Source organism: Fusarium oxysporum, chromosome VIII (genome assembly GCF_013085055.1).
Source record: "Fusarium oxysporum Fo47 chromosome VIII, complete sequence".
Taxonomy (NCBI): Eukaryota; Fungi; Ascomycota; class Sordariomycetes; order Hypocreales; family Nectriaceae; genus Fusarium; species Fusarium oxysporum.
This window is the reverse complement of record NC_072847.1, coordinates 3,130,525-3,148,368: the sequence shown is the minus strand read 5'-3', so window position 1 is coordinate 3,148,368 and position 17,844 is coordinate 3,130,525. Positions and strand designations below refer to the sequence as shown.

At 50.5% G+C, this 17,844-nt stretch overlaps 7 protein-coding genes across 7 annotated transcripts; 4 read left to right on the top strand and 3 right to left on the bottom strand.

The window, feature by feature from the left end:
• Nucleotides 1–298: 298 nt before the first annotated feature.
• On the top strand, nucleotides 299–2,583 carry FOBCDRAFT_50470 (uncharacterized protein). Its single transcript, XM_031187690.3, has 3 exons — nucleotides 299–622; nucleotides 670–1,267; nucleotides 1,315–2,583. Exons 1-3 carry the CDS (start codon nucleotides 419–421, stop codon nucleotides 2,433–2,435), a joined length of 1,923 nt encoding a protein of 640 aa, XP_031034955.2. The 5' UTR covers nucleotides 299–418; the 3' UTR covers nucleotides 2,436–2,583.
• A 41-nt stretch (nucleotides 2,584–2,624) lies between these two features.
• On the bottom strand, nucleotides 2,625–4,700 carry FOBCDRAFT_230326 (uncharacterized protein). The gene is made up of 2 exons (XM_031187691.3): nucleotides 4,300–4,700; nucleotides 2,625–4,255 (listed from the first exon to the last, which is right to left on the bottom strand). The coding sequence occupies exons 1-2, from the start codon at nucleotides 4,532–4,534 to the stop codon at nucleotides 2,706–2,708; spliced, it is 1,785 nt and encodes a 594-aa protein (XP_031034956.1). The 5' UTR covers nucleotides 4,535–4,700; the 3' UTR covers nucleotides 2,625–2,705.
• Nucleotides 4,701–5,273: 573 nt separating this feature from the next.
• Nucleotides 5,274–7,108, bottom strand: FOBCDRAFT_230325 (P-loop containing nucleoside triphosphate hydrolase protein). The gene is made up of 3 exons (XM_031187692.3): nucleotides 6,280–7,108; nucleotides 5,785–6,235; nucleotides 5,274–5,739 (listed from the first exon to the last, which is right to left on the bottom strand). Exons 1-3 carry the CDS (start codon nucleotides 6,900–6,902, stop codon nucleotides 5,518–5,520), a joined length of 1,296 nt encoding a protein of 431 aa, XP_031034957.2. The 5' UTR covers nucleotides 6,903–7,108; the 3' UTR covers nucleotides 5,274–5,517.
• A 91-nt stretch (nucleotides 7,109–7,199) lies between these two features.
• On the top strand, nucleotides 7,200–7,862 carry FOBCDRAFT_230324 (Prefoldin). Its single transcript, XM_059609829.1, has 4 exons — nucleotides 7,200–7,402; nucleotides 7,450–7,520; nucleotides 7,568–7,692; nucleotides 7,738–7,862. The coding sequence occupies exons 1-4, from the start codon at nucleotides 7,342–7,344 to the stop codon at nucleotides 7,850–7,852; spliced, it is 372 nt and encodes a 123-aa protein (XP_059465658.1). The 5' UTR covers nucleotides 7,200–7,341; the 3' UTR covers nucleotides 7,853–7,862.
• A 148-nt stretch (nucleotides 7,863–8,010) lies between these two features.
• Nucleotides 8,011–8,740, bottom strand: FOBCDRAFT_205643 (uncharacterized protein; the record flags this gene model as incomplete). Its single annotated transcript, XM_031187694.2, has 2 exons — nucleotides 8,011–8,627; nucleotides 8,674–8,740. 2 exons carry the CDS (start codon nucleotides 8,738–8,740, stop codon nucleotides 8,011–8,013), a joined length of 684 nt encoding a protein of 227 aa, XP_031034959.2.
• Nucleotides 8,741–9,639: 899 nt separating this feature from the next.
• FOBCDRAFT_230321 (uncharacterized protein) lies at nucleotides 9,640–11,619 on the top strand. Its single transcript, XM_031187695.3, has 3 exons — nucleotides 9,640–9,953; nucleotides 10,006–11,282; nucleotides 11,333–11,619. Exons 1-3 carry the CDS (start codon nucleotides 9,816–9,818, stop codon nucleotides 11,511–11,513), a joined length of 1,596 nt encoding a protein of 531 aa, XP_031034960.2. The 5' UTR covers nucleotides 9,640–9,815; the 3' UTR covers nucleotides 11,514–11,619.
• Nucleotides 11,620–12,937: 1,318 nt separating this feature from the next.
• FOBCDRAFT_297624 (heme peroxidase) lies at nucleotides 12,938–17,826 on the top strand (the record flags this gene model as incomplete). Its single annotated transcript, XM_031187698.3, has 7 exons — nucleotides 12,938–13,187; nucleotides 13,286–13,524; nucleotides 13,586–13,778; nucleotides 13,830–15,901; nucleotides 15,957–16,504; nucleotides 16,582–16,637; nucleotides 17,351–17,826. The coding sequence occupies 7 exons, from the start codon at nucleotides 12,938–12,940 to the stop codon at nucleotides 17,824–17,826; spliced, it is 3,834 nt and encodes a 1,277-aa protein (XP_031034963.3).
• Between the last annotated feature and the right edge of the window lie 18 nt (nucleotides 17,827–17,844).

Genomic DNA, 17,844 nt, shown 5'->3' with positions numbered 1-17,844 from the left:
ATCTTCTTTCTTCGAGATAACCCCCTTTATTTTGACAATCCTTGTCTGTCCAGTCTCTTCCTACTGTACAACCTTTAACCCACTCTCCCCACGTTTGAACACACTCCAGATATACCCCAAACGAACGACTTGGCATCTTCCGTTTCCGAACGGCCATACTCAGAGATCGATTAATCATGTGTTGAAAAGAGCCACTGCTATTTCACATCCTCAACGTTTTTTTCTTTTTCTTCGTCGTTAGTCTCACAAAAAACGTCGCCGTCTTCTTGCCCCGCGATCGACCTTTCTTCCACTACCGCATTCGTCATCCCTTTCGCCCTCTCGAAAACCCTGCGCATTCATTTTTCTGTCGCTGGCGTCAGATTTTGCGCCGTAATCGGCTACGATAATTCCTGGCGGATACTCGAATACCGACGACATGCCCAAGATGCTTGCGCCTGGGTTCAGGACACGGCGCAGCTCCTCCTTCATTCGATTCGGCGCCCTCGCTGCTCTCGTTCTCTTTGCGTTTTGGTCTTTTAGCAATCGCTCTCCTGCGCCGTCTCTCCTGCCGATACAGAAATCACAACCTGCTGCTGCTGATGGCGCTGGTTCTTTTCCTGCGAAGGCAGCGGAGCAACCTGTATGTTTTAATTGTGCGGGCTTGGTGACACGTGCTAACTTGGGGAGTTCTCAAACAAACCTGTACAGGGCGCTCATCCGATTGACAAGCTCATTAACGACGGCGGAAAACGATACAAAGATATCCTGTCCAGAGAATCGCATACCCTTGAAGAAGCAGCCCAAGCGTACCGTAAACGCCGTGGTCGTCATCCCCCGCCAGGTTTCGACAAATGGTGGGATTTCGCCAAGCAGAACAACGCCATCGTGGTGGAAGAGTTCTGGGATCAGGTTTACCACGATATTGACCCGTTTTGGGGCGTTCCTCAACCTATTATCCGAAAAGAGGCGTACAGCTTTGAGATGTCGATCCACATTCGAAACGGCAAGGCTAATTCAACGAGTGATTGGTTCTGGACGTTGATCTGGCTTGATATGATTCGTTCCATTGAACATATGGTTCCTGATCTGGATATGCCGTTGAATGCGATGGACGAGCCCCGTCTTGTGGTGCCGTGGGAGGATATTGATGGGTACATGACCAAGGGCGCTGCGTCGCGGAGCCTTTGGCCTGCGAAGGAGGTTGTTTCGGAGTTTCAGAAGCTTCCTACTGCTGGGCGACATGATAGGGACGTCAGAATCCCTTTCAAGCGATGGGAAAAGACCAGTATGTCAACCAAAGAGTTTCATTTTGACGTTTGCTAACATTTACAGGCCCATACTGGCCAATCGCCCGTCGAGGATGTCCCCCAGACAGTCCAGCCCGCCAGGCCCCTCTAAAAGAGTCCTTCAACCATCCCCCGGAAATCGACATCTCCAACGCCGAGAAGCACTCTTTCGCAGGCTACGTCTCCAACTTTACACTATCGAGCGAAATCTGCCATCAACCGGACCTTCAGGGCCTAAACGGTCTTTTGATCAATCCCATCTCTGTTTCGTCTACAAAAGTTCTGTTTCCTATGTTTGGCGGCTCAAAACTCGCTATCAACAATGAGATTCTTCTCCCGCCGCCGATTTACTGGAAGGGAGAGGATCGCTTCACGGGCGGTGAGGATGATGTGGAGTGGCAGAATAAGGGGAACACTGTGGTCTGGCGCGGTGTCGCGACGGGAGGCAAGAATAAGCCTGAGAATTGGCGCGGTTTTCATCGTCATCGATTCGTCTCGATGCTGAACCAGACAAAGGTCTCGGCTGTTGAGCACGGTAAGGAGAAGCCGGAGAATTTCGTCCTTCCGTCGGAGCAGTATAATCTTCACGCCCAAGCTGATGGTCGTCTTGGGGAGTGGGTCGGCGAATGGTCTGAAGTAGGCTTCGTCGATCTCATGTGCTCGCCATCTGAAGAAGACGGCCGATGCTGGTACACGGATCATTACTTCGCCAAGGTTGACGGCATGGACATGCACGAGCAGTTCGACTACAAATACGTTCCCGATATCGACGGAAACTCCTTTTCAGGTCGTTACCTCGGCTTTCTCAACTCAACATCCCTACCCATAAAAGCAACGCTCTTCAGAGAGTGGCACGACAGTCGTCTCGTGCCGTGGGTGCACTTTGTCCCCATGGATAACAGATTCCAGGACTTTTACGGCATAATGGAGTATTTCAGGGGTTATGGAGAAACAAGTGGCCATGATAAGGCTGCGCAGCGAATTGCACTCGAGGGCAAGGAGTGGGCGAATAAAGTGTTGAGAAAAGAAGACATGCAGATTTATGTTCTGCGGCTGTTGTTGGAGTATGGGCGGGTCATTGCGGATGATAGGGATAAGATGGGGTGGGTTGATGATGCGCTCAAGGATCCGTCTATTGAGAAGACGTGGAGCAAGTTGAAGATATGATATATCATTGTGTGGAGTTGGCCTTGATTTGGTAGGCGATGGCGTTTTGGCGTGGTTTTTTTTATATTTTATTTAAATGTTTTACTGATGCATGTCGTTTTGCTCTACGGACGACGACCGGGGTTTATGGCATCTAAGTCAAGTACAGTACATATAGACTCAGAATGAGTTCTCAGTTCATTGTATCAATTATCATGATATACAATTCTATTTTGTCTATAGTGTGATATGGTACATGTAAATATTGGTGTATCGCTATATTCGTACAATTCATGCAACGCCGCCCATGGCCGTACCCTTGGACTCGTCCTCTTGAGGTGGATCGACATCATAATCATCCATCAATCTGCCCACAAGCGTAGTATACTCCGGGGCGAATGGCCACTCCAGATACGCTTTGATAATATCCGCCCATTGCTCCTCAGTAACACAGCGCGCTACCAGCGCTCCATGTCCTGAAACCGGTGATCCGCCCAGCTTAGGATCATGAAGCGATGCGATATCAGCTGCACAGTCGCCGAAACCAGGCCACGCGCCGTCCATCGCACTCTGTATTGGTGCAAGCATGTGCTGGAACCAATAGCGAAGCATGGTATCTGAGATGGTACCGTTTCGCGAAGTCGGGCCGTGCTGGCGTGTGTACTTGCTCATGGCCTTGGGCTGTAGGTCGAGAAGAGCGCAGGGCATGCGGGGGTAGAATTCATCGGCGCGTGCGGCGAGGGGTTCGAAGGGGCGGCGATCCCAGAATAGAGTTGGTTTCTTTTGACGGAAGAGGTGGTAGTTATCGCGGACCATGAGCCATTCTTTCCGTGTGTTTTTCTTTACGCCGTCGAGACGGGCGTTGAATTCTGCTTCGGCGGCGGGGAATTGGGTGGGGGATTTCTTCCAGAGCTTCATAAGGGCGTCGCGCTGCTGGAGCAGTTCGAGGAAGAGCTGCGAATCTACTGCGTCGTACTTTTCGCGGTAGCGCAGCATTTTTAGTCGGTACGATGCCTCTGAGGCTTCGTCTTCTGCGAAGGCTGTTTCTAAACCTTCGAGTTCTTCGCGGAAAGGTCGGTTGTGTCGTGGTGGTTGAAAGCCTGCGAGCTTCTTATTGGCGAGTTTTTGATTGGCGCTGAGGTTGTTGTACATGATTGTCTCGCGGCCCTTGGGCATCGTCAACCCAGCTTGCTTCATGCGCTTGAGGCAGTTGTAGCCTGACTCCATGTTGATCCACTCATCGCGGAGCTCATAACGATCTTCGACTTCGACGTCATGGCCGCAGATTTCATGGAGCCATTCGAGGGAGAGTTCTGCTTCGAAGGCGCTGCGTTTTCGACGGATGGCACTTCGTGGGAGAAGGCGCCGTTTGCCGTCGTCGGAGATCCATACTAGCATGCGCACAAGACCGTATTGCTGGAAGAGAGAGGCGGTGCGGATGCTGGACATTAGTTGGTAGAGAACCATTGTGCTGACGCATTCGAACGATTGGTACTTCTTCGGTGGGCAGTAGCACAGGTTGACGTTGACGAGGAGTGTGTCGTTGCGTTTGGGCTCGGCGGCGGGATCGCGGATGGTTTGGTGGGGGAGGGATTCGAGGATCGAGTTTAGGTCTTTCCAGAGGATACCAGCTTTGGGAACGGCTTCGACGTTGGGTTTGTCGAGGAAGTCGCCTAAAAAGGGCCTGTAGAGCTCAATGTCGGGTTCCATGAGGATGTGTTTCCGCGGTTGCACGAGGTCATGAAGAGTGCGACTCCAGAGGCCGGGACCGGGGTTGATATCGACGATGTCGCATCCTTTATGGCGATCGAATGAAGGGCCGATGTATTGGGCAATATCATCTAGACAATAAGTTTCAAGCCAACAAATGGAGAGGAAACCGTACCGCAGAGACTTTGACTAACGAGGTTGGCGCGGTGCTTATCACCTATAGGCGCTTTCGGGCGGCCGGCCACACGAGTCCATTGCCATAGTCCTGTATCTCGTAGCCTCTCGGAGAGTTCGTTTGAAGGTTCGAGTTGTTCGCTTGTGATTTTGCTAGAGGCGTGGCGGATTAGGGAGGTTGAAGGGCGGATACGCCGTGGGAGAGATGAGCGAGCATTTTTGAAGGCGATGAACATGGGAATGTGTATGGCGTTTAGTGATTTGGGATAGTGGGATTGTTGGTGATGGGGAGGAAATTATGTTTTTGCCGTGGGATACCGCTTGATAAGATGGATAAGATAAAGATAGTGGGGCAATGGTGTTTGAAGTGGTTTACAAGCAGACACTCGAAATTGGGCTTCTTATTCATGGCCATTTCTGTTTTTACTAAGATTCTCTCGTACCTCATCCCGTGTTACTTTGCTTTCCTGTCTCTCTTTCGCTTTAATGGATTTCAAATTGCTGGCGTTGACTGTACGGCGATGAACGGTGGTGGGGTAGTACAGCAGATGCACTCATCATGAAAGCTGCAAGCTGTGATCAACCAAGAGCTGGAGGTCACCAGCCAACTTCCGGTAGAGTTTGGTACTGGTTGAGTTAAGTCTCTGGTATCTGGCTATTTAAGACGTAACTTCGTCATCTTCCAAAAAAAAAATGTTGTCCTTTGAATATGAAATATAGTTTCCTACTGGGTCATTGATCTGAGTTTGTTCAAGGGTAATAGGAAACCATTCTTTTCATATGCATCCTAAGCACAGAGATGTAACTCAATCGTAAGTCAGATATTCTATAAATTTCAATATAAACCCAGATAAAAAATTATAAGAAAGTGTTTTATTCAACAATTCTTTTTCTTCAGGTCTTCACGTGGCCGAGATTGATGCTTCACTTCAATTGTCTTTCAATTACCCTGCACTTCATCATCAAGCATTCAACGCTAAGCCCAATCTGTACAGCTGTCTCCAACTCCCACCATCATCATTCACAACTTCTGCAAGGGTTGCTCTGGACCTGTACTCAAAATTGTATATCAACATTCATTTCATTTACCCACACACCATATTCCTAAGCCAAGCCAAGCTACGAGATAAATAAAAACTCCACAAGACGCCGCCATGCTAAGACATAATCCTGTAAACTCGCTACCTCCCTTGTGTTATATATCTGCCTGTCTCCGCTATCATGCGCCCTCACTTCCAAACTCATTGGTCCACTCAATCTGCCTTGCAATATCATCCTTGGAAACAGTTGGATGCGAATCGTCAAGCGCCATCTCGAAGTCCTTCAGCGCAACGTCTGGTGCAAGTAGTTCGTCGGATGAGACGTCGTCGTATGTCATCTCTATCTTTTCGGGGTCGCCTGGTGAGCAGGGCGTCAACATGCGCTTGCCGTCTTTCATAACCTGGATTTGTTAGTGAAGATCAAATACTACTGAAGGGCAACTTACAGGCTTGAAGTGCGTGGCTTGTAGAATCTTGCGGACCGGTCGCATAAGAGCAGATTGAACAACGTTGGCGATATCACTACCCGACATTCCATCGGACTTGGCAGCAAGAATATTGTAATCGCTAGCCTGGAGAGAGGTCTCAGTGTCGCCGATGGCTAGCTTGAACATGCGCGCGCGACCATTCATGTCGGGAAGACCAATATGCACACGGCGCTGGAAACGTCGGCGAATAGCAGCGTCTAATTGCCAGGGAATATTGGTGGCGCCCAGGACCAGAATACCCTTGCTGTCGTTGCCTACACCGTCCATCTGAACAAGTATCTCGGTCTTTATACGACGTGAGGCTTCGGATTCGCCTTCACCTCTTGGGCCGCAGAGGGCATCGATCTCGTCGATGAAGATAACTGAGGGCTTGTTTTCGCGCGCCATGGAGAAGAGAAGCTTGACAAGTCTGCAGGGGTCAGATAGAGCACCGAATGGCTGCAGGGAACGTACCTTTCACTTTCACCCATCCATTTGCTGACCAAGTCGGAACTGCTGATACTGAAAAAGGTACTGTTCGCCTCTGTCGCTACAGCCTTGGCGAGGTAACTTTTACCCGTTCCTGGAGGACCGTACAGCAAGATACCCTTCCACGCCTGTCGCTTGCCCTGGAACAGACTGGGGAACTTGATGGGGAGAACAACAGCCTCCTTCAACGTCTCCTTCGCACCCTCAAGACCAGCGATATCCTCCCACCGCACGTTGGGCCTCTCCTGGAGAATAGCACCAGACAGCGCGTTGCGCAACTTCTTGCTATCGTCGTCCTCACCAGCCTGCGGCTTCCCCTTGCCAGTTGAGCTGCCGTTAGCGCCCATGATAGCCTTTCCGCCGCCGTTTGCGTTTTCGTTCTCGGCGGCGAGGAATTGCTTGAGCTTTTCTGCGCGGTCGAGGTACGTCGCCATCTTCTCCTGCATGGTGACTTTAAGGGCCTTGTTCTTCTCCCACTTGAGCGCCTTGACCCAGAGTTCCATGGAAGACATGTATAGGTCGAAGGCTTTTTGGTACTCCTTGTTGTGGTCGGCTGTGATGGCCTTTTGCACCTCTGCGATGGCGCGATCGCGGAAGTTGGTCGACATGGTGACGTTGTTTGGGGTCGATGAACGTGGGGGAGGGGGTGACGAGACTCGAGGCTCCCAGAGGAGTAAGGGGAAGTCGAAGAGAGAGTGGAGGAGGGAACAGACAGAACCTCGGGACGTTCAAGTCGGATTAAAGACGGTGGACGGTGATGAGGAAGCAGTGCAGCAGCAAGCAGAACAGGAGGTACAGACGGACAGGTACAGGCTGTGGTGGATTGAATTGGCGGGGAAACATCAAGATCCACGGTTGGATTGGATTGATTGAGCGCAATGCTTATAGCGGGGCAGAGAGGGGCTGCACAACCTTTACCTCGACCTTCTCGACCTTTGCCTTGGCGATTTAGGCGACAACTACAGTACACTCAAAAAAGACGAATCAGAAATAGGCAGCAGGTTTTTTACGTCTGCTTAGTGATAATTTACCGCTTTTTACATCATCATGTCGGATCCTCAAGCACGGTTACAGGCGCTGTCTGAGGACTTCCAGAAGCTTCAAGGCGGTATGTTTGTGTCCATTTGGAGGGGGAATTATGCTGATTGGGAGTAGAACTTCAGAACGCTGTGGCGTCGCGACAGAAGTTGGAGGGTCAGAAGCAGGAGAATATTGGTGTGCAGCAGGCAAGTGATGTTTTGAGATACAGTGAGCATGGTCTAATGATGGTCAGGAATTTGAGCGACTACAAGAGGGGGAGACAATCTACAAGCTCGCTGGGCCAGTGTTGCTGAAGCAAGACAAGTTTGAGGCTGAGAACACAGTCAAGGGTCGTCTGGACTTTATCAGTGGTGAAATGTGAGCACTTTGCCCTCACTACATATCGCGTGCTAATATTCTCAGTACACGACTAGAAGACACAATCAAGGAGACACAAGAAAAGCTGGAGAAGAAAAAGACAGAGATCATTCAGATTCAGACCGCAGCTCAAAGCCAGGGCAAGGAAGCACCTCAGTAATGACGAGAGAGATGAAAGAAAAATAGACCATGAGTTGAGTTATATTCTACAGTACGCGGATTATGATAATGCAAATACCTGGCACTTTATGAGCGCCGCGCTAATCGGAGAGTCCTTTCAAAAAACGCCAGTCGTCAAGTTGAAGTTCGTGATGTGGTTTAGTTGATCGCCATGATGCTGAATCCCCAGGGAACGCCCATGTTCTTGTGCTCTTGAGCTGCGCTGGGAGAGAACATAAAGTCTTGCTTGTCATCTGCAGCAACGGGCTGAGGTGTCGCTGCGTCTTCGTCTGCGTCAATAGCAGAGAGAATAGCTTCAGAAATGTCGCTCTTCCGAGTACAATTCTCAAAAACAGCATCGCCTTCAATGAGACTCTGCATCAATGCGCGCTGATCACTCTCCGTGAAGAGCTGTGCCTCGCGGTTCAGAACGCCATAAGTGACCTTCTCGCCAGTCTGAGCTAAGCGCTGGAAAATTACTGTGAATGCGGCAATGGCCTGTGCGAGAATACGGGCTTTTTGCTTGGAGCTCAGATGGGCAAAGATCTCGGAGTCTTCTTCGAGGGCGGATTGGGTGTTGGTATCGAAGATGAATTGGAGAATGCGGTGCAGGATGTTACGGCAGGTTAGGTCGAGATCAGCGCTGACGTCGAGCTCGAAGACTGAGGAGATGTTGCGAAGTATGATGGAGAGGGCGTCGAGAGGACAGAGGTCGTTGGGGAGGGTGACGTGCCCTTGGTCAATTGTGAAGATGTCAATTGCGGCGTTGACAGCAGCTGGGGATGTTAGTTGAGGTTTTGAGAGGTAGTGAGGGTGGTTTACTTCTGCGGGTGGTGTCGATGTCGATCCCGACGCTTGAGACGATGGAGTTGTTCTTGATGGCTTCCATTTTGAAGATGTAAGTGAGCGATATGATATGAGAGGTATAAGAGATATGATGAGCTTGAATTGAGATATGATGCTAGACTTTATAACCATTCAAGACCTGGGGGATACGCCGGCTTTTGAACTCGTCGGCCCCTTACAAAAATTCTTCCCAGGAGATGCCCAACTCGATGAGGATACGGCATATTATCCTGGCAGCCTCAATAACAAAGGCCCTCATGGCCACACCGTGGTCAATGCCCCCCTTACCTGAGGTGTCATGGGCGTGGATAGATGGGCCGATAACCGTCCTTCACCGTGGGGTTTATTTGGCCGACACGACATGGTGGCGGCATGATCATGATGAAGCTGAGATATGATGCGAAGTTTGGGGGTTAACCAAGAGATAGCTTTCTCTTGGCAGATATATCCCATTCTATACTTCATGATGAGATCTTGCCTGATCAAGCACTCTGTAAACATGTGCATCTTCTTCCGTCGTCTGTCTTGTTGCCTCTTATGGAAGTATTTCGTCAAGGATCATGACCCGGTTTCCCCGAACCTAAACCTTGAATGATGGGGATTTCTGCTGGCGAATTCTCCCGATGTCTACAGGTAACAAGCCGGAAGATATCGGGATACAAGGCCAAGTCAAGTTACTGAGGAAACTTCCAAGGGATATCCGACTCGGTGAGACAGCGTGGGGATCGCATTGCAGATGGGAGATATAATTGTACGATTCACAGGAATAAAACACGCCATCTACTCCATGATTCGAGAAGTGGCTGCAGCGCCACAAATTTGAGGCTGACGTTTCATCATTTTGGGTTACTTGCATATCCCTCCTTTTTGGAATCAGCATCGGGTAAATGAATTCCCCGCCATTGGGCATGGAGGGGCAATCAAGGTACCGAACAACGGGCGCGTCGTCACAGGACCCGTTTTCTCAATGATTCCATCACCAGGCAGCTCTAAAACGTTGGACTGTTTTGAGTAACAAGCCACGCGGCGCCCGACCATGAACTGGATATAACCCTCGACGACTCTAACACAGTCATCTTCAGCTCTGCGAAAGTCATTCTCGTCTTTCATATTTCGCCATGGACTCGAGGATTGCGATGAGGCCGACCAGGCCGCAGACCGTCAAGGAGCTGGTGGCTCAGGCGGAGAACTTCAAGTTTAACACGAACATTCCTGTTAAGCACTGGATACGTGCGGCTGAGACGCTGTACCAAGAGGTTTGTTGCTAATCCTATCGGCATCTTTGTTTGTGTGCAGCTAACGGTGTAGGCCTCGTTTGCAGTCTCGGATGGCGATTTCGGAAGAGCTTATATGATGCTATATCGACACTCCATACTCGTCCTCAAGTACATCCCGTCACATCCCCAGGCCAAAGATCCCGAGAACAAAAAGGTGTACAAAGCGCTATCGAGACGCATACAGCGTGTCATCCAAGATCTTGAACAGCTCAAACCCGAGATCGAGAATGCCGTCAAAGAATGGGAACGAATGGCGCAGTCGCCAAAAGCGAATACCGAGCCCGAGCCGTCGTCACGATATGAACAATTTGCAGCGCGCGATCCGAGTTTGACGGGCAATGCAAAGATTCTGGACGCGTTTGACAATCAAGATCTGGCTGTTGATCTTGCGCAGAAGGAATTGATGAGGAGGGACACTGCGAGGAGGGCTACGAGACAGTCCGGAATTACAGATGAGGATATCATGTCGAGAAGAAGAGGTGGGAGATGGGATCAGTGGGATGGGGCGAGGATTGGAGATGATGAGGATCTGAGGCGGCAGATGGAGGCGACGAGGCATGCTCTTGATTCGGCGCAGGAGAGACGGACTGATGATGATTACCGACCGACGTCGCATACGTACAGTTATCCATCGATCTCGAGACCACGAGCCGTTGAATACGAGGGCCAAACACCAATACCTTCAATACAGCCAAGTCGCCCACCGAAGGAACCCGTCGCTCCTCCACCAAAAGAACCTCTACACACACCATCATTACAAAGTCTCCCACCAGCTCTTCCTCAAAAAGTCCCTCTACCAGGCTACCCACCTCTCATCCCCTCACCATCACCCCAAACCGCGCGTCCCGAAGTCCCCCGCAAAGAAGCCCTCGATACCCCCCCAACACTCCCCAAAAAAGAGCGTCTCACCTTTAAACCAGGCGCATACCTCGAGAACGGCGATCCAATACGCTCCCTCTTCATTCCGAAAAACTTGCGCCAGAAATTCCTCGACATTGCAGCGGACAATACACGTCGCGGGCTGGAGATGTGCGGTATGTTGTGCGGCACTCCGATCAACAATGCGCTGTTCGTGCGGTGTCTCTTGATCCCGGATCAGAAGTGTACGTCGGATACATGTGAGACGGAGAACGAGGAGGTCATGTTTGATTATTGCATGAAGGAGGATTTGCTGCTGCTGGGGTGGATTCACACGCATCCGACGCAGACGTGTTTTATGAGCTCGAGGGATTTGCATACGCATGCTGGGTATCAGGTTATGATGCCCGAGAGTGTTGCGATTGTATGCGCACCGAAGTTTCAACCATCGTAAGTCACGCGATCAAAGTGAGGCTTGAGTAGACACTGACAATTTTTAGGTATGGCATCTTTCGATTGACGCATCCTCCGGGGCTGGATCATATTCTCAATTGTAATCACCAGGATACATTTCATCAGCATTCGATTGACAATATTTACCGGGGCGCGGGACAGCCGAAGGGCCATGTTTATGAGAGCGATAAGCTGGACTTTTATGTACATGACCTAAGGACCAAATAGAGCATGCATAGCTAAATAGAGGATGCATAGCGCTGGAGTTGTGTGATGAGGTACAAAGAGTGTCACAAACCGTTATTGCGCAACCTTCAGTGACTGATTCTGGTGAGAGCTGCATTTGAGGCCGGGTATTTTCCGCACCTCCCTCACTGCGAAGGATCAATAAAGTGTTCCCTACCGCACAGTATGCAGTCTACAGTATGAAAACCTGTGCGATGCAGATCTGTACCCTGCCCAAAGTGGATATTGGGTCGATCTTTATCCCGCTGTGGAGAATGAGATCTAGGGATTAAGATTGGATCTTGGGAGGAGTGGGGAACCGTCTCTGGGCTGAGGGACGATCCAATAATGAGGAGGTCGAAAAGGGTGCAGGATTGGCGTTAGGGGTAGGGATCGGCGAGCTGAAAATGGGAGCTTGGGGAGGACCGGGTGAGTGGTGAGGGATCGACGGAGGGAACTGGGAGAGGCAGGGGAGAGAGTATTGTCTATTGCAATGAGCTGATGCTATTGCTTTGCCTCAATGGCTTCTTCGATATTGTTTATTTGTATCAAGGCTGATATCCAGTACCATTTACTGCACACTCAAGCAAGGGGATCGTTTCCAAGACAATGGATATTAATACAGTTTCAGCCCTCCAAACAAAATACACCACGTCATTTTGTCTCTCCCGCCTCCGCACCCTTTTCCCAAAGAGGACTTTCAGCTCTGAAAGTGACCACTCACACCGTGCTGATTATCAAGTGTCTCAGTTGAAGGTGACTGCGCTAAAAAAGCTTAGGGCCAGATTTTTTGTAAATGCCGGGTTGGTCGATCAGCTGGTTAGTCTGCCGTATTGGGACGGCTTCAGCTTAGACCGGGTCGGTCCGCTATCGATTTTGGCTGGAGCTTGTAGCTTTTAGTTGGTGACCTTGGGAAGAATTGGGCTGAAGCCACGGCATCATGCGAGCATCAATATCAATAAACCAAATAGGGATTGATGCAGGTAGGTAGCTGCATGTGCATAGACTTGTGTCTCGGAAGCAAGACAAAGATCTCAGACATGGCAGAGAGATCTACCCTCACTTACAAATACTCTTGTCTCAAGTGGCGCTGTAGATCCATGGATCTCCAAGGGTGATTGACCTTCTTTTGGAGCTAGGAGGGCGTCCGGCTCCGCGTAGGTCTTGTTCCACTGCATCTGGTTTGTCAATCTGTGTGTTTTATTGGGTTTTGGAGAGCGGAGGTTGGAATGCCGTGTCTTGGGAGCTTGCATGGTCTCAAGCTGGTCTTGTACTGTGTTGCAGCTCGCATGTGCTTGAGAGAAGAGACAAGATAAAGAGGCGTACGTCCACCCTCCCAGCTCCCCTCTCCCCGCTCCCAGCTTCTTACTGTTCTTGTTGAAGCTTCTCACTCTCTTGTGTTTTTGTTTTGAAGCTTTACTGCAATCATGGCGGAACACAAGAATGGCGTAGCTACAAACGGCTACGAGAAGAAATCTTCTCCTGCTTCGTCTTCTACCAAATCTGAAGCTAAGCCTCTTCCTAACGGCGATAAGAAGGATGGTATCGTCAGGAGCTTCAAGCAACTCCGTGTCGCGAGTAAACGGCCGCTCCCGAAGGAGATGGGCGATGGGTCGTATCGTGTTGTGGAGAATAGACCGGGTTTGAAGCAAGACATTCGACGTCTTCGTGGAAGAGGTATGTTCTCAATCTCCACTTCGCCATTCGTCTTGAGCGTGAAGCTGGTGTAGTGATTGGTGAATGGAGTGTTGAGTGAATGAAGCTGATTGAAGTAGATCTCAAGACGTTGCTCGAGATCGTCAAGGCCAAAGTCAAGGGTGAAACTCAACAGGATGACAAGACGATGATCATGGAGCGCACGATCCAGCTCGTCGCTAATCTGAGTGATCACTCCAAGGTTCAGGAGTCTTTGACGAATAGTTTCATCTCGCAGCTTTGGAACTCGATCGATCATCCACCTATGCTGTACATGGGAGACAAGTTTCGGTTCAGGCAGCCTGATGGGTCCAACAATGTAAGTCTACACTCTGTCTTGCTTCCGCCGATGCTTAGTGTAATTGGTACTGACGATTTAGAACCCGTATCTTCCTCAATTGGGCGCCGCGAGAACCCCCTACTCTAGAACCGTCCGTCCCAAGGGCATGAGTCTCGGTGCGCAGCCTGATCCTGAGGCTATTTTCGAGAGTGTCTTTGCGAGAGATGCTTTTAGGAAGAATCCGAACAATGTTTCGAGTATTCTTTGGTACTGGGCCACTATTATCATTCACGGTAAGCCCCCTTCATTCACCTCATGTCTCATCAATTGACTAACATGCGCAGACCTCTTCTGGACAAACCTCCAAGACCCTAACCAGAACGACTCCTCCTCCTATCTCGACCTCGCCCCTCTCTACGGCTCAACCGAAAAAGACCGCGACTCAATCAGAACATTCAAGGACGGTCAATTGAAACCTGATTGTTTCGCTGATAAGCGTCTGATCGGTAATCCACCCGGTGTTCCCATCCTTCTCATCATGTTCAACCGCTTTCACAACCATGTCGCCACGAACCTCGCAGACATCAACGAGGGCAGTCGCTTCTCCAAACCAGCTGAGCATCTCTCCCCCGAAGCTGCAGATGCTGCTTGGAAGAAGCGCGACACGGAGCTCTTCGAAACAGCGAGACTTGTTACCAGTGGGCTGTACATCAACATCACGCTTATTGACTATGTGAGAAACATCATCAACTTGAACAGGGTTGATACGACATGGACTCTTGATCCGAGACAGGAAATGGGCGTTAGTGTCGGCACGAAGGACTTGTCGGAGAGTGGCACTGGAAACGTCGTCTCTGCTGAATTCAACCTTTGCTATCGCTGGCACTCGTGTCTCTCGGAGATGGACGACAAGTGGGTTCAGGATTTCTACACTGAGCTTCTTGGTGAGAACTATGGGCCTATGAACCTGCAGACTATGATGAAGGCACTCAAAGCGTTCGAGGCTAGTGTTGCTGATGAGCCGAGTGAGAGAACCTTTGGCGGCTTCAAGAGAGGTCCTGATGGCAAGTTCAACGATGATGAACTGGTTGAGGCGCTGGCTACGGCTATTGAACAGCCTGGTGGTGCATTCGGCGGACGCAATGTTCCACGCATCATGAAGCCTATTGAGATGCTGGGTATCATGCGTGGGAGGAAGTGGAACTTGGCGGGATTGAATGAGTTTAGGAAGCATTTCGGGTTGAAGGCGTATGAGACGTTTGAGGACATCAACTCTGATCCCTCCGTCGCTGATGCCCTGCGCAATCTGTATCAGCATCCTGATTACGTCGAGTTGTACCCTGGCATCGTCGCCGAGGAAGCAAAGACTCCCATGGTTCCTGGTGTTGGTATCGCACCGACTTACACCATCTCTCGAGTCGTCCTCTCCGATGCCGTGGCGCTGGTCAGAGGTGATAGGTACTACACCACCGACTACAACCCTCGCCACTTGACGAACTGGGGATATAAGGAAGTCGATTACGATCTCAAGGTCAACCACGGCTGTGTCTTTTACAAACTCTTCCTCCGTGCATTCCCCCAGCACTTCAAGGGCAACTCCGTCTACGCTCACTACCCAATGGTCATCCCCTCCGAGAACAAGAAGATCCTCACAAACATCAAGCGCGCTGACCGCTTTGACTTTTCCCGTCCTGAGCCCACAGCCACACGCATCAACATCATCGGGTACAACGCGGCAAAGTACATTCTCGAGGACCAGCAAAAGTACCGCGTCTGCTGGGAAGAAGGCCTCAAGCACCTCATGGGCGAAGCAGGCGGTCGCTTCATGCTATCGGGCGACACGGCGCTGCACGCCCAGCAGCGTAAGTGCATGGGCAAGCTCTTGTACAACGACACGTGGCGCAATGCAGTGAAGTCGTTTTATGCGACGACCGCTGAGAAACTACTCGCGGAGAAGTCGTACAGACTTGCGGGGAAGACGCAGGTTGATGTTGTACGGGACGTGGGTAACGTTGCGCACACGCACTTTGTCGCGAGGATGTTTAACCTGCCCCTCAAGACGAGTGAGAATCCAAAGGGTGTGTTCTCCGAGCAGGAGCTGTACATGATTCTCGCTGTCATCTTTGTCTGCATCTTCTTTGACATTGATCCTGCCAAGAGTTTCCCGCTTAGACAGGGTGCGCGAGAGGTTGCGCAGAAACTTGGTGGTATTATTGAGATGAATGTCAAGTTGGCGAATAGCATTGGTGTCAAGGGACTTTTCACTAGCAAGCCGGATAAGAATGATGATCCGCTGGCGAGGTATGGTGAGAATATGGCGAAGGGATTGAAGAAGGCGGGCTTGAGTACGGAGGATATTGTCTGGAGTCAGATCCTGCCTACGGCTGGTGCTATGGTGCCCAACCAGGCTCAAGTGGTAAGTCAAACTTCCCCTACTCGTCAATTGAGTGAGTGAGTGCTAATGAGATTAGTTTGCGCAAACGCTGGATTGGTATCTCTCCCCAGCAGGCGAGAAATACCGCCCCGAACTAGCCCGCATCGCCGCCCTCGAAACAGGCGACGAGACAGACGCCTTGCTCCTCGGCTACGCAATGGAAGGCATCCGCATGGCCGGCACATTCGGTCTCTACCGCGAAGCCACAGGCCCCGACACGATCCACGAAGACGACGGCCGCAGCATCCCCGTCAATGCCGGCGACCGCGTCTTCGTATCGTTCGTTCAAGCCGCCCAAGACCCCAAGATCTTCCCCAACCCTGGAGTCGTGGACCCGAAGCGTCCGCTGGATAAGTACATCCACTATGGCGTTGGACCGCACGCGTGTCTGGGACGGGATATCAGCCAGGTTGCGCTCACGGAGCTATTCAGAGCGGTGTTTAGGAAGAAGGGTGTTAGGAGAGTGCCGGGCGCGCAGGGAGAGTTGAAGAAGGTGCCGAGACCGGGCGGTTTCTTTGTCTATATGACGGAGGATTGGGGAAGCATTTGGCCGTTTCCTACGAGTATGAAGATTACCTGGGATGAGTAGGCAATTGGTAGCTGTAGTGATGTAATGGTGGATGGGTAGATTGTAATTAATTCTCTTTGTTCATGCTCTCAAGTGGCTGTGGCACTGATCTTTTTACTCTTCTGTTCTGGTGTCGCTCTGTTCCTTGGTGTAAGTAAGACAGACCCAACTTACACAGACATCTCCACTCAAGCTGACAAAACTTACCAACCACTCCCATATTCTTTAACTGCCGAGCATTAACTATTCCTTTATGTCACCGCAAGGTAGCACTAGCGCCAATCACAGCCCCTTTCCCCCATTACCCCTAAAACAATGCCGAGCTTTCCGACTCCGACCCCTGCAGATCCCATCAATTGGTCGGAAGCAGTTCGTTTCACATTTCATCTGTTTCACCATTTGTTTGCCTGCGCCTCGACAAGGAATGTTATTGGGTAACGCGGCTGGGATTGTTTCTACACGAATTGTGCTTGGGGAAAAAATGTATATCTAGGGGACTTATTCCCTGAATCTGTGTTTGTTCTTGGCATCCTTATTCACTCCGATTGATTGTGAGGTTATTCACTCCTTTTTTTTTCTGTTCGTGATACGTTGTGTTTCACAGACGTTCTTTTCGCATTGACTATCCCTGGTGGATTTTACTTAAACACACTCTCTTTCAGGTCATTTGCCTCAACTCAACGTCAACCAGCTACTATCAGCTCTTGATACCACGACATTCATCACAATGAAATTCACTACCCTCTCTCTCATCGCCTCCTTGGCCTCCCTCTCAGCAGCTTCGCTGTCTGCAGTCCCCATCATCGAAGCTATAGCCCCCAAATCAAAAATCTGTCCCACCGGCAACAAAGAATGCCGCACAGCAACCCAAGCAGCCCCCTTCATCATCTCCAGCTTCCAGTCCCAGCAAATCTACTCCCCCGCTGAAATCGCCGCTGTTCTCGCTCTCATGGCTTTTGAGTCAGGAGACTTTCAGTACAAGCGGAATCACTATCCTGGACGCCCCGGCCAAGGAACTGCGAATATGCAAATGCCGAACTATAATCTTCTCTATGCGAAGAGTATTCCCGAGCTGGCCAAGGGATGGCAGGGTGTTGAGAGTGTGGAGGGGCTTTCGGATCAGGAGTTGGGGGATTTGTTGGATGATGTTACGGTTGATAAGTACAACTTTGGAAGTGGACCTTGGTTTTTGAAGACGCAGTGTAAGGAGGATGTTCGACAGGCGTTCAAGACGGATGTTGATACGGGGTTTCAGAAGTATATTGAGGAGTGTGTTGGGACGGATCTCCAGCCGAGGTTGGAGTACTTTCAGCGTGCGAAGACGGCGTTTGGTTTGTAGTTGGTTCAGAAGTTCGAG